The following is a 14,628-nucleotide window of genomic DNA, read 5'->3' on the forward strand; positions in this document are numbered from 1 at the left end:
AGTGTAATAGTAAATTGCTCTGATAAAAAGTTAGGTTCTAAAAATGTTTAGAAGTATGTGAAGCATTGTAGTTACTTTCTTTATTCTAAACCCATACTAAAGAAAATGGATTATTCACAAATTGTACTAAGGTGATAGGAAAACATAGATGAAAATATTATTCTTGAACTCAAGTAGTTTATGGTCTAATTTTGGGATTTAGAAATATAAATAAATACAGTTCAGAGTCTAAAGGGCTATACTAGAAGCATGTTCAAAATGCTAGAAGCACGAAGAAAATCATGACGAAGCAAGTCATGCGTAAGTTGGGCTTCAAAGAGCGAGAGTTCATCAGGAAGAAGCGCTGCATGAGGGCTGGGGCATGAATGAACATGTGTATCACGTTATGGCTGCAGCGAAGGACCTGGGAGTGAAGGAGGTGTGTGGTGGAGACTGAACCTGAAGCAGAGACCACAGTTACAATATCACTGTGCTTGGATACTTAGTTTGTGGATAATAGGGAATATATATAGTTTTAAAAGAAATACGTAATTGGACCATCCTTCATTTTAGAAGAATACTGGAAGTAGTGTGAGCAATGGACTCATGAAAAAATAGACAAAGGACAGAGACATGTTGCAAGGCCATAGCAAAAATCTAAGTAGTAAAATTTACTGTCACATTTAACATATTTTCAGTGTTGGAAAGGTCTTATCAAAGGCAGAATTATATGTTTGCAATTAAATTTATAAATGCTTTGAAAATTATTTAACAAACATTTACTAGATACCTGCATCATGTAACAGGCATTGAAAAAACAAATATATAAGGATGTGTGCAAATATTTAACTATAATGATGTTCATCACAAGGTTACTTACAACAAGATCTGGAAACAAAGACCCACAATTATTAGATTGGCTAAAAATATCTATTTTTCTATTTTATACACACACAAACATATACACTATACATATATATAGTATATGTACACAATTTATTTTTTAAAAGGCACATGATTTTTGTACCTTTTCTTCCCTTTTACAAAATATCATGAACAATTTCCATAATTATTTGCCATCTGAATGTAAATGCATTCCATCAGTTATAACATATATGTATACATGTAACACACATGTAAGTATTGAGATATATAAAAACATGTACTATAATTATGAATGCATTAAGTAATATACATAATTTAACATTTTATGGTAAAAGAACATGAAAACATCTGCAAACAACATACGTTGTTCAAGAAAAAAAGTTGTAAAAATATGCACCTTTTTAAAAAAAAGTATATATTCCATACTTACGGAAAGAAATACCAAAAGTGTATACATGACAATGTGAATTGGTTATAACTGGATAACAACATTGTGAGTGATTTTTATTGTCTTATATGTGTTTTCAATAGTGAACTACATATTTTTGTAAAGAGAAAATAGTTTTGACTGGATATAGTCAAAACTTGTCCATCTCTTTATGAAGTTGCAAAGGCCAATAAAACTCGCAGACTGTTCTATGACCTATGAATGCAAGGTGAAATGTGAATATGTTTGCCTGGCTCTACATGATGGTTACTTATAAACTCTTGGCTATGAATATCTGAATCTTACCTCTGTCCACACTATTCCTGCATTTCTGAATGTTACCTTAGCAATACACCAGAGTTGTTTATGTCAGGCGAAGTCAGCGTGTCCCCAAATTCTTGGCATAGAAATCTTGATCCTATAAATCCAGATTGTACCAATCTGAACACCATGCACTTAATGTTTAAATGCACACACAGAGTTAATTTGGCCTGTGGAGCTGACTTTTTCTTCAATAGTATTGTCAGTAAATTGGGAGCTAAATTGTTTCTAATTTCATTTTAATACTTCTAATAAAATTTAGAGCCCCAATAAATTTAAGATACCATAATTATAATAAACTATTATTATAAAGAAATTTTATTTTGCATGAAATACAGATTTGTGACCGCTTAAAAATTAGAATGTAGACTTCTAGTGGAAATGTACGTAGTAAACATTACTGTGCTGTATAACTTCTTTGTTTTATGGAACTCAGCTGCGCTTTGTAAGCCTAACCTAATTTGAATTCTTTTCAGGTAGTTTGTCAAACAAATAAAAAAATTAGAAAGAAGGAAAAGCATTTAAGTTAGGCACCACTGGAGTACAATTTGGACTATATGCAATTTTAATTGCTTTCTCAAATGGTTATCAATTTGACTGAATGTAGGATTCATCTTTTACAACTTTTTTCCATGTAGATTCTATTTAAGTATCTTTTGATATATAATATTGTGAAGGAGATATCAAGGCCAGTCGGAGATTTTTCCTTCATAAGACATTTTTGCCAAAATGCTAATGAAATTCTTTATTTACACTTTAAGAAATACATATGTTTATACATTACTTACTTACATTTAATTTATATATTATTTATGGATACATTAAACACTCAGTGAAACCTTTTAAGCTCTAGCCTTTCTTCACTTCAGGAAAATATTCTTCCCTTACACCTTTATTTTGTAGGAAATTTGTTCCTGACACTTCTTTAGGAAGAGTATTAGGCCCCTTTTGGCTAAACTCTGTTATTTTCAATTACTTATTTTTCTCTTTTTATATCCTTTTTTTTTTTTTTTTTTTTTGGCCGTACGCGGGCCTCTCACTGTTGTGGCCTCTCCCGTTGCGGGCAGGCTCAGCGGCCATGGCTCATGGGCCCAGCGCTCCGGGGCATGTGGGATCTTCCCAGACCGGGGCACGAACCTGTGTCCCCTGCATCGGCAGGCGGACTCTCAACCACTGTGCCACCAGGAAAGCCCTTATGTCCTTTTTTTTTTTTCAGTAACTAAAAGAGTACATTTGTTTTCCATAATATTGATTTGGTTTTTCAGACTGAGCTTAACATTTTCTAATGTCAATTTTTATTTGCTTTTTAGGATCATTATATTTTTTCTTATCTCACGCAGTTTATTTGTTTGCTTCTCAGCAGTTTTATTCCAGGCTCTTCTTTCATTTAATCATATCTTTCTTATTTCGTAAAGTTTATTTTTAATTAATTAATTTATTTATTTTTTGCGGTACGCGGGCCTCTCACTGTTGTGACCTCTCCCGTTGCGGAGCACAGGCTCCGGACGCACAGGCTCAGTGGCCATGGCTCACAGGCCTAGCCGCTCCGCGGCATGTGGGATCTTCCCGGACTGGGGCACGAACCCGTGTCCCCTGCATCTGTAGGCGGACTCTCAACCACTGCACCACCAGGGAAGCCCTGTAAAGTTTATTTTGTTTCATAAATATTGAGAGAAAAGGAAGCATCTAATTCCTGATTTTCTTGATTTATTGCTTTAAAAGTTTTGAAGTGTATTTTCTCTACATTTTAAGTACTTTATTCTTTGTATTTTATGTTGCAGAATCATGTTATACACTATATACTGTTAAGTGATTTGGGGGGGGTGATTTAGTTACTTTACCTATTAGAAGTGTCTGACAGTCTAGTGCTTACACATATATAGGTGGTTATTTATTTCTTGGACATCCTCACTATACGCTTTCATTACTCTTAGAATCTTACTTTCATTTTTAGATGGATGTCTAATAAATTGATATAAATGTGCATGATCAGCTCAGATATGGCTGACTGGGAAACAAAATAGAGTCATGGATAATTGAAGCAGGGAAGTTACATATTATTCACTAGGCTTCTTCTGAGTTGAATCAATTTTCTTTACATAACTTCGTGTCCCAGCACCCAGGTCAGATACAAACTACGGTGGTTTCTAGTTTCTTAACAATGTTATCCACATAAACATTATTTTTAAAACATGAAGTATACTACATAACAATATATATACTTATCAATAATATGGATGAATTATTTGAATATAAAAAACACTCATAAATACCACTATCCTCTGTGATTTCATGTTTTGCACAATACCTTCCAAATCTTTTATGTAATCTTTCAAAATGTTATATAGGAAGAAAGAAAGTAAACATATGTAGTATTCTCCTAGAATCAATCATAAATAAGGAAAAATGCACACTTGTGTTTTGACCAAGAAAGCCTTTCTAAGATGGCTGGGACCTAGAGAGTTGTGTTCCTCCCTCAGGATATAATTTTCTTTCTTTCTACCCAGAGGGCAGTGAGGCAGGTCAGTGGACCATGGCAAAATTGATTCAATATTGTCTAAACAGAGTTCAAAGTATACAGAAGCTATGCTATTCATTGTTGAACCTTAAATAACTAGATGTGTGGAAAGCAGCAGAAAACTTGACATAAAACACTGCCTTGAATTCTTTTGTAAAAATAATTGAATGGCCTCAGAGACAAACTAATGTTCTATGTTTACAATAAGAATGACATAAAAGAATATCACGAATGAGATAAAAACAAGTGTGAACCAGTATTGTATCATTCAATTGAGTCTTGTCATAGGCTAAAGTTGATTTGCCTTGTCTAGCTTGTGAGAAGTCCACTGTACAACGATAGGTGGATTACAATATTTAATTGAGGATGCAAATAAATAGAATGCATGATGGAATTTCTTCTTAAACTAATTAAATAGAAAGGTCACTTCCATATCTTGTAGATCAAAAAGAAACCTGCTCAAATAAAACCTTGAAACTTTATGATACTGATGTAATCTTTTCAAATGTTTTTGAAAAGACATGATGTAAAGGGAATTGCTAATATGATTTAGGAAAGAAAGACCGAAACAGAAGTGGTCCAAAGGCATTATTCTAGAAATAGGAGTGTGGGTGGGGAGGGGGGGAGGACTAATTTTCTTTTTAATGTTTAGATATAAAATATAAATTGCGTTTCTTCTGCCTTGCACATCCATTTTTCTTATAATTTAGAATAAATAAAAAATAGCTGCAAGATGGCAGAGTAGAAGGACTTGCACTCACTCCCTCTTGCAAGAGCACCGGAATCACAGCTAACTGCTGAACATTCATCTACAGGAAGACAATGGAACTCACCAAGAAAGATACCCCACATCCAAAGACAAAGGAGAATCCACAATGAGATGGTAGGAGGGGCAGAATCACAATAAAATCAAATCCCACAACTGCTGGGTGGGTGACTCACAAACTGGGGAACAGTTATACCACAGAAGTCCATCCAGTGGAGTGAAGGTTCTGAGCCCCATGTCAGGCTTCCCAACCTGCGGGTCTGGCAATGGGAGGAGGAATTCCCAGAGAATCAGACTTTGAAGGCTAGTGGGATTTGATTGCAGGACTTTGACAAGACTGGGGGAAACAGAGACTCCACTCTTGGAGGGCACACACAAAGTAGTGTGTGCATCGGGACACAGGGGAAGGAGCAGTGACCCCAGGGGAGACTGAACCAGACCTACCTGCTAGTGTTGGAGGGTCTCCTGCAGAGGTGGGGGCAGCTGTGGCTTACCACAGGGACAAGGACACTGGCAGCAGAAGTTCTGGGACGTACTCCTTGGTGTGAGCCCTCCCGGTGTCCACCATTAGCCCCACCAAAGAGCAGCCTCCAGTGCTGGGTCACCTCAGGCCAAACAACCAACAGGAAGGGAACTCAGTTCCACCCAGCAGCAGATAAGCTGATTAAAGTTTTATTGAGGTCTGCACACCAGAGCAACATCCAACTCTACCCACCACGAGTCCCTCTCATCAGGAAGCTTGCACAAGCCTCTTAGATAGCCTCATCCACCAGAAGGAAGACAGCAGAAGCAAGAAGAACAACAATTCTGCAGCCTGTGGAACGAAAACCACATTCACAGAAAGATAGACAAAATGAAAAGGCAGAGGACTATGTACCAAATGAAGGAACAAGATAAAACCCAAGACAAACAACTAAAGGAAGTGGAGATAGACAACCTTCCAGAAAAAGAACTCAGAGGGCTTCCCTGGTAGTGCAGTGGTTGAGAGTCCGCCTGCCGATGCAGGGGATGCGGGTTCGTGCCCTGGACAGGGAAGATCCCACATGCCGCGGAGCGGCTGGGCCCGTGAGCCATGGCCGCTGAGCCTGCGTGTCCAGAGCCTGGGCTCCGCAACGGGAGAGGCCACAACAGTGAGAGGCCTGTGTACCGCAAAACAAAACAAAACAAAACAAAAAAGGAATGGAGGCAAAGATCGAGAAGATGCAAGCAATGTTTAACAAAGACCTAGAAGATTTAAAGAACAAACACCTAGAAGAATTAAAGAACAAACAATTGTTCAGAGATGAACAATACAATAATTGAAATGAAAAATACACTAGGAGGAATCAATAGTAGAATAACTGAGGCAGAAGAACGGATAAGTGACCTGGAGACAGAATGGTGGAATTCACTGCTGCAGAACAGAATAAAGAAAAAAGAATGAAAAGAAATGAAGACAGCCTAAGAGACCTCTGGGACAACATGAAATGCAACAACATTCACATTTTAGGGGTCCCAGAAGGAGGAGAGAGAGAAAGGACCTGAGAAAATATTTGAAAAGATTATAGTCGAAAACTTCCCTAACATAGGAAAGGAAATAGCCACCCAAGTCCAGGAAGTGCAGAGAGTCCCAGGCAGGAAAAACCCAAGGACAAACACACCGAGACACATAGTAATCAAATTGACAAAAATTAAAGAAAAAGAAAAATTATTAAAAGCAACAAAGGAAAAATGCCAAATAACATACAAGGGAACTCCCATAAGGTTAACAGCTGATTTCTCAGCAGAAACTACAAGCCAGAAGGGAGTGGCATGATATACTTAAAGTGATGAAAGGGAAGAACCTACAACCGAAATTACTCTACCCGGTAAGGATCTCATTCAGATTCGACAGAGAAATCAAAAGCTTTACAGACAAGCAAAAGCTAAGAGAATTCAACACCACCAGACCAGCTCTACAACAAATGCTAAAGGAACTTCTCTAAATGTGGAACACAGGAGGAGAAAAGGACCTACAAAAACAAACCCAAAACAATTAAGAAAGTGGTAATAGGAACATACATATTGATAATAACCTTAAATGTGAATGGATTAAATGCTCCAACGAAAAGACAAAGGCTCGCTGAATGGATACAAAAACAAGAGCTGTCTACAAGAGACCCATTTCAGACCTAGGGACACATACAGACTGAAAGTGAGGGGATGGAAAAAGATATTCCATGCAAATGGAAATCAAAAGAAAGCTGGAGTAGCAATACTCATATCAGATAAAATAGACTTTAAAATAAAGAATGTTACAAGAGACAAGGAAGGACACTACATAATGATCAAGGGATCAATGTGAGAAGAACATATAACAGTTATAAATATATATGCACCCAACATAGGAGCACCTGAATATACAAGGCAAATGCTAACAGCTATAAAAGAGGAAATCAACAGTAACACAATAATAGTGGGGGACTTTAACACCTCACTTACACCAATGGACAGATCATTCAGACAGAAAATTAAGGAAACACAAGCTTTAAATGACACAATAGACCAGATAGTTTTAATTGATACTTATAGGACATTCCATCTGAAAAAAGCAGATTTCACTTTCTTCTCAAGTGCACATGGAACTTTCTCCAGGATAGATCACATCTTGGGTCACAAATCAAGCCTTGGTAGATTTAAGAAAACTGAAATCATATCAAGCATCTTTTCTGACCACAACACTATGAGATTAGAAATAAATTACAGGGAAGAAACTGTAAAAAATGCAAACACATGGAGGCTAAACAGTACGTGACTAAATAACCAAGAGATCACTGAAGAAATCAAAGAGGAAATAAAAAAATACCTAGAGACAAATAACAATGAAAGCACGATGATCCAAAACCTATGGGATGCAGCAAAAGCAGTTCTAAGAGGGAGGTTTACAGCTATACAATCCTACTTCAAGACACAAGAAAAATCTCAAATAAAGAATCTAACCTTACACCTAAAGGAACTAGAGAAAGAAGAACAAACAACACCCAAAGTTGATAGAAGGAAAGAAATCATAAAGATCAGAGCAGAAATAAATGAAATAGAAACAAAGAAAACAATAGCAAAGATCAATACAAGTAAAAGCTGGTTCTTTGAGAAGATAAACAAAATTGATAAACTTTTAGCCAGACTCATCAAGAAAAAGAGGGAGAGGATTCAAATCAATAAAATTAGAAATGAAAAAGAAGTTACAACAGACACCGCAGAAATACAAAGCATCCTAAGAGACTACTACAAGCAACTCTATGTCAATAAAATGTACAACATGGAAGAAATGGACAAGTTCTTAGAAAGGTATAACCTTCCAAGACTGAGCCAGGAAGAAATAGAAAATATGAACAGACCAATCACAAGTAATGATGTTGAAACTGTGATTAAAAATCTTCCAACAAACAAAAGTCCAGGACCAGATGGCTTCACAGGTGAATTCTATCAAACATTTAGAGAAGAGCTAACACCCGTCCTTCTCAAACTCTTCCAAAAAATGGCAGAGGAAGGAACACTCCCAAACTCATTCTACAAGGCCACCATCACCCTGATACCAGTACCAGACAGAGATACTACAAAAAAAAAAAAATTATAGACCAATATCACTGATGAATATAGATGCAAAAATGCTCAACAAAATACTAGTAAACAGAATCCAACAACACATTAAAAGGATCATACACCATGATCAAGTGGGATTTATCCCAGGGATGCAAGGATTCTTCAATATACTCAAATCAATCAATGTGATACACCACATTCACAAACTGAAGAATAAAAACCATATGATCATCTCAAGAGATGCCGAAAAAGCTTTTGACAAAATTCAACACCCATTTATGGTAAAAACTCTCCAGAAAGTGGGCACAGAGGGAACCTACCTCAAAGGCCATATACGACAAACCCACAACAAACATCATTCTCAATGGTGAAAAACTGAAAGCATTTCCTCTAAGATCAGGAACAAGACAAGGATGTCCACTCTTGCCACTGTTATTCATTATAGTTTTGGAAGTCCTAGCCACGGCAATCAGAGAAGAAAAAGAAATAAAAGGAATATAAATTGGAAAAAAAGAAGTAAAACTGTCACTGTTTGCAGATGACATGATACTATACATAGATAATCCTAAATACACCACCAGAAAACTACTAGAGCTAATCAATGAATTTGGTAAAGTTGCATGATACAAAATTAATGCACAGAAATCTCTTGCATTCCTATACATTAACAACAGAAGATCAGAAAGAGAAATTAAGGAAACAATCCCATTCACCATTGCAACAAAAAGAATAAAATACCGAGGAATAAACCTACCTAAGGAAGCAAAGGACCTGTACTCAGAAAACTGTAATATACTCATGAAAGAAATAAAAGGTGACACAAACAGATGGAGAGATATACCATGTTCTTGGATTGGAAGAATCAATATTGTGAAAATGACTGTACTACCCAAAGCAATCTACAGATTCAGTGCAATCCCTATCAAATTACCAATGGCATTTTTTACAGAACTAGAACAAAAAATCTTAAAATTTGTATGGAGACACCAAAGACCCCAAATAGCCAAAGAATTCTTGACGGGAAAAAACGGAGGTGGACAAATCAGGCTCCCTACTTCAGACTATACTACAAAGCTACAGTAATCAAGACAATATGGTATTGGCACAGAAACAGAAATATAAATCAATGGAACACGGTAGAAAGCCCAGAGATAAACCCACACACTTACGGTCAACTAATCTATGACAAAGGAGGCAAGGATATACAATGGAGAAAAGACAGTCTCTTCAATACATGGTGCTGGGAAAACTGGACAGCTACATGTAAAAGAATGAAATTAGAACACTCCCTAACACCACACAGAAAAATAAACTCAAAATGGATTAAAGACCTAAATGTAAGACCAGACACTATAAAACTCTTAGAGGAAAAGATAGGAAGAACACTCTTTGTCATAAATCACAGCAAGATCTTTTTTGACTCACCTCCTAGAGTAACGGAAATAAAAACAAAAGTGAACAAATGGGAACTAATGAAACTTAAAAGCTTTTACACAGCAAAGGAAAGTATAAACAAGAGGAAAAGACAACCCTCAGAATGGGAGAAAATATTTGCAAATGAATCAGTGGACAAAGGATTAATCTCCAAAATATGTAAACAGCTCCTTCAACTCAATACTAAAAAACCAAACAACCCAATCAAAAAGTGGGTAGAAGACCTAAGTAGACATTTCTCCAAAGAAGACATACAGATGGCCAAGAGACACATGAAAAGATGCTCAACATCACTAATTATTAGAGAAATGCAAATCAAAACTACAATGAGGTATCACCTCCCATCAGTTAAACGTCTGAAAATCTACAAACAACAAATGCTGGAGAGGGTGTGGAGAAAAGGGAACCCTCTTGCACTGTTGGTGGGAATGTAAATTGATACAGCCACTATGGAGAACAGTATGGAGGTTCCTTAAAAAACTACAAATAGAACTACCATATGATCCAGCAATCCCACTACTGGGCATATACCCTGAGAAAACCATAATTCAAAAAGAGTCATGTATCAAAATGTTCATTGCAGCTCTATTTACAATAGCCAGGACATGGAAGCAACCTAAGTGTCCATCAACAGATGAATGGATAAAGAAGGTGTGGTACATATATACAATAGAATATTACTCAGCCATAAAAAGGAATGAAATTGGGTCATTTGTAGATATGTGGATGGACCTAGAGACTCTCATACAGAGTGAAAGTCGGAAAGAAAACAAATATCATACATTAAGGCATATATGTGGAATCTAGAAAAATGGTACAGATGAACCAGTTTGCAAGGCAAAAATAGAGACACAGATGTAGAGGACAAACGTATGGACACCAAGGGGGGAAAGCTGGGGGTGGGGAGGTGGTGGTGAGATGAATTGGGAGATTGGGATTGACATATATACACTAATATGTATAAAATAGATAACTAATAACCTGCTGGATAAAAATAAATAAAATTCCATAAAACACATAAAAATAGTTAAAATAAGCTTAATGATATAATTTAAAGTTTGAAAATGAGAGACTATCCAAGTGTAATTCTAAAAGTCCTGCACTACTGTTAGTACTTTCTAATTTTGTTTCATATGCGTGTAGAATGGAAAAGCTATATGTGGTTTGGGGCATTTTTTGCTTTCTTGGGAAATGGCAAATAGCAGGAGTGTTCAACATATAACTTCCCCCACCATGTTTTCTAACAAAAGTGATCTATGAACTGATGCCTCTCCCTCTCCAAATAATTGCTGCCTTCTCACTGTATTTTCTGAGTCATACCAACGAAAAAGATGGTGCAGGTTTTAATAAGCTCACTTTGAAACATTTTATTAAATAATATATACATGCTGTAAGAAAACACCAGTTGAAATGGAGTGCTTTCAGGTGCAAACAGGAATTTGTATTAAGAATGATAATTTGGGTGAGAAGCTAAAAACTAGAACTGAAATATCTCTGAGCATGTGTTCACAGGGAAAAAAAAGTAAAAACATGAAGACTGCTAATTGCAATTTCAGTGGAATCTGTCACTACCTGCACAAGGCTAAAACAGGTCTTTGCACCAGCACGTTAATTTGTTGCAGTCACCTGAAAGATTCTGTGCTAAGAAGTTCCTCCACTGTGGTAGTTGCTACATTTATAAACTTAATGTGCGACAAGCCTTTTTATCTGGATTATTTGATAATGTTCCCTGTGACATGTTGGAGAACATCATTGCTTTAAGAGATTCTGCAATAACTAGATTAGTTGGCATTATTCTCCCAAAGTTTGGATGTTCTTTTAGAGAAAGAAAGCATTTATGTATGAGTCGAATTCCTCATTAGAGGAATTTTTACTTAAAATTTTTACTTAAACATATTCTAAAGGTCCAATTTTCCTTCCCAGACAAGCAGAGGACGCAAGGCTTAGCCTGGGCTGTAGTTCTAGGGACAGGCTGGACCTGGAAGTGAGGTAGGAACAGGGCTTTGGGGAAAAAAAAGATAGTATTGGGGAAAAATTGTCCTGTAGAAATACTGGCAAAGGATCTACCTACAAGAGCATGCCATTAAACATCAAAAGGCCAGGCAAAAGTGGGAGAATCAGGTTTGTCAGCAAGACTTGAGCAGGTAGGTTCAGGAGGGAAGAAAAGGAGTTGCTTGAGGCAGGCGTGAAAGGATGAGAGGCTCCCGAAAGTGACTTGTTGATTCTGATGCTCTGTTACCCAGACTCTCTCTAAGGCTTAAGAACCTAAGTGGAAACTTATTTCCATCCCGGGTTGCTGAGTTAGGTTTGTTGTCATTGTCTGTAGTTTAGACAGAGCAGGAGGCACCAAAATGTATAGTCTATATAATGTGCCTGGAGTTAAAAAGATAGTAAATTGACAATTTTCACACCATGAATTCAAGTTTGAATTTATCAGACTTCCAGTTTAGTTAGAGACGGTGCCTTTGTAATAAAAAGCAAATCAGAAGGCCTAGATAGCTTTAGGTGTGGTTCCTTTTCCAACAATTTTGCCTAAAATGCAGGAACATCTTTTACCTGCCTTTGTAGTATTTTTTTCCCATTCAGGAACATTTTAATTATGTCTCTGGTTATTGCTCTTGTTAGAATTGTGCTAAATCTTCTAATTTCTAAATGGGGCTACAGCCACATTTGAATAATTTTTGTCCATTTTCCTTTTATATTTTAGGAGGGAGTTTCAGTTTTATTCTCCTGATATCTGATTAGATTTTCTAGCATCAATTTTCCATTCAAATTAATTTGAATAGACTTTTCTCAATCCAGTCCTAGACTGCCTTTCCAGCTTTTTTAAAAATTGAGGTGAAACTGACATATAACATTACATAGTTTCAGGTATACAGTATGTCAATATTTGTATATATTGCAAAATGATCACCACAGTAAGCCTAGTTAACATCCAATGCCATAATTAGTTATAAAAAATTTTTATGAGAACTTTTAAGATCTCTTATCAAATTTCAAATTATAATATAGTATTAACTGTAATCACCATGCTGTACGTTACATCCCCATTATTTATTTTATAACTGAAAGTTTTTACCTTTTGACCCTCTTCACCCATTTCGCCCATCCCCCACCCCTGGGAACCACCAATCTGTTCTCTGTGAGTTTAGGGTTTTTTTGTTTTGTTTTAGATTCCACATGTAAGTGAGATCATATGGTATTTGTCTTTCTCTTTCTCACTTATTTCACTTAGTGTAATGTCCTCAGAGTCCATCCATGTTGTTGCAAATGGCAAGATGTCCTTTTTCATGGCTGAATAATATTCCTGTGTGTGTGTGTGTGTGTGTGTGTGTGTGTGTGTGTGTGTGTATCACATTTTCTTTATCCATTCATCCATCAATGGACACTTAGGTTGTTTCCATACCTTGTCTCCCTATGCTAGTGGGAATAGGGTTTAACATGTTTTCTGTACCTTATGTTTTAGGAAAGGACAAACATGTACCATTGTCTAATTTAATTTTTCTATCATCCTATCAGTTTGATATTATCAATTTCACATTATGAAAGAGGCATAATAAATAGGTTACATTACATTTGACATTTTTACAGGACTTTGTGAAATTAAAAATTAGACCCAAAATGGGAGAGCTATTCCAGCTAGCTTTCCTTAGTCCCAAAATAACAGGCAGGAAGGGTGTTCTGAAGCTGTCACCTTTCAGGAAGGTGGAGAAGCTTTATCCTACATAAAGTATAGTGGAACAGAGATGTGAAATACTAGTAAAAATGCTGTGAAAAGAACCTTGCCTTTGTTAGAGAATAATGATCCTCTATACAAATTATGTAAGTATATCTTTGATATACTATAGTGCAATCTTTTTCAAACTGCAATTTGAGGATCTCTGGGGAGCAATCTCAGGATACATTTTCAGGTCTGTAATGCCTTCAGTTAAATTTTTGTGCTTTTATTTTGATAAGTTTAAAAATACATATCTGGGGCTCATCTAAACAGCTCGCATATTAAGCATTGCATGGTGATTTCATTTATACTTCTATAAACAATCTCTTTAGCATGAAGTAGAGGTATTTTAATAGGCTATGAAATAAAAGAACCGAGGTGTTCTTAATATGTACACCCAACAGGTGATGAGAAAATGACATTATAGCGTGCCGTACAAGGTTTTATAGTGAAGAGTGAGAAAAGTGGTGTGAAAATGATTCATTACAAGATTCATATTAACATGCTGCTCTTCAGTCTCGCTCTAAGCATTAACTATTTCACCTTTACCTGCATAATTAGACGTTATTGAGCTAAACTTTGTTTTTGTGGTGGTTTGTACTTATTTTGTATTTTTTGTTATTTTACAGTTTTATGAGAATGGAAGGCAAAAGGAGTTCATTTCAAAGTTATACATATTTAAGTAAATCTTGTGTGTAAAGTTCTTTTTCCTTTAAATAGTTTTTACATTTTAAAATAATATTTTAGAAACAGTTGTGTAGTTGAAAGATCATGAACCTTGGCGTCAGACATATTCAGATTCTGATTTTGCTGCACCTTAACTGAGGAGGTAAATTAACTTCTCTTAGCCTCTGTTTTCCCATCTATGAGAATGATCACAGCAACTTTGTTGTTAAAATCAGGTAACAGGTGAAACTACATGCAATGTACGCTTGTTTTCTTCCTTTCTTTTCTCTCTTTATCCTGAATCTACATTTTGCCTTCTCACGTTTTCAATAGCAACCTACCAGGGAAGAGCG

General features: G+C 36.3%; 1 protein-coding gene across 1 annotated transcript in view; it reads right to left on the reverse strand.

The window, feature by feature from the left end:
• Window positions 1–253: 253 nt before the first annotated feature.
• SMC2 (structural maintenance of chromosomes 2) overlaps window positions 254–14,628 on the reverse strand; it is a 70,873-nt gene continuing 56,498 nt past the window's right edge. Inside the window, 1 exon segment of the mRNA XM_007447293.1 lies at window positions 254–438. Within this exon segment, the coding sequence (XP_007447355.1) occupies window positions 254–438 (185 nt within the window).

This window comes from Lipotes vexillifer, unplaced genomic scaffold, assembly GCF_000442215.2.
Source record: "Lipotes vexillifer unplaced genomic scaffold, Lipotes_vexillifer_v1.1 scaffold1035, whole genome shotgun sequence".
Classification (NCBI taxonomy): domain Eukaryota; kingdom Metazoa; phylum Chordata; class Mammalia; order Artiodactyla; family Lipotidae; genus Lipotes; species Lipotes vexillifer.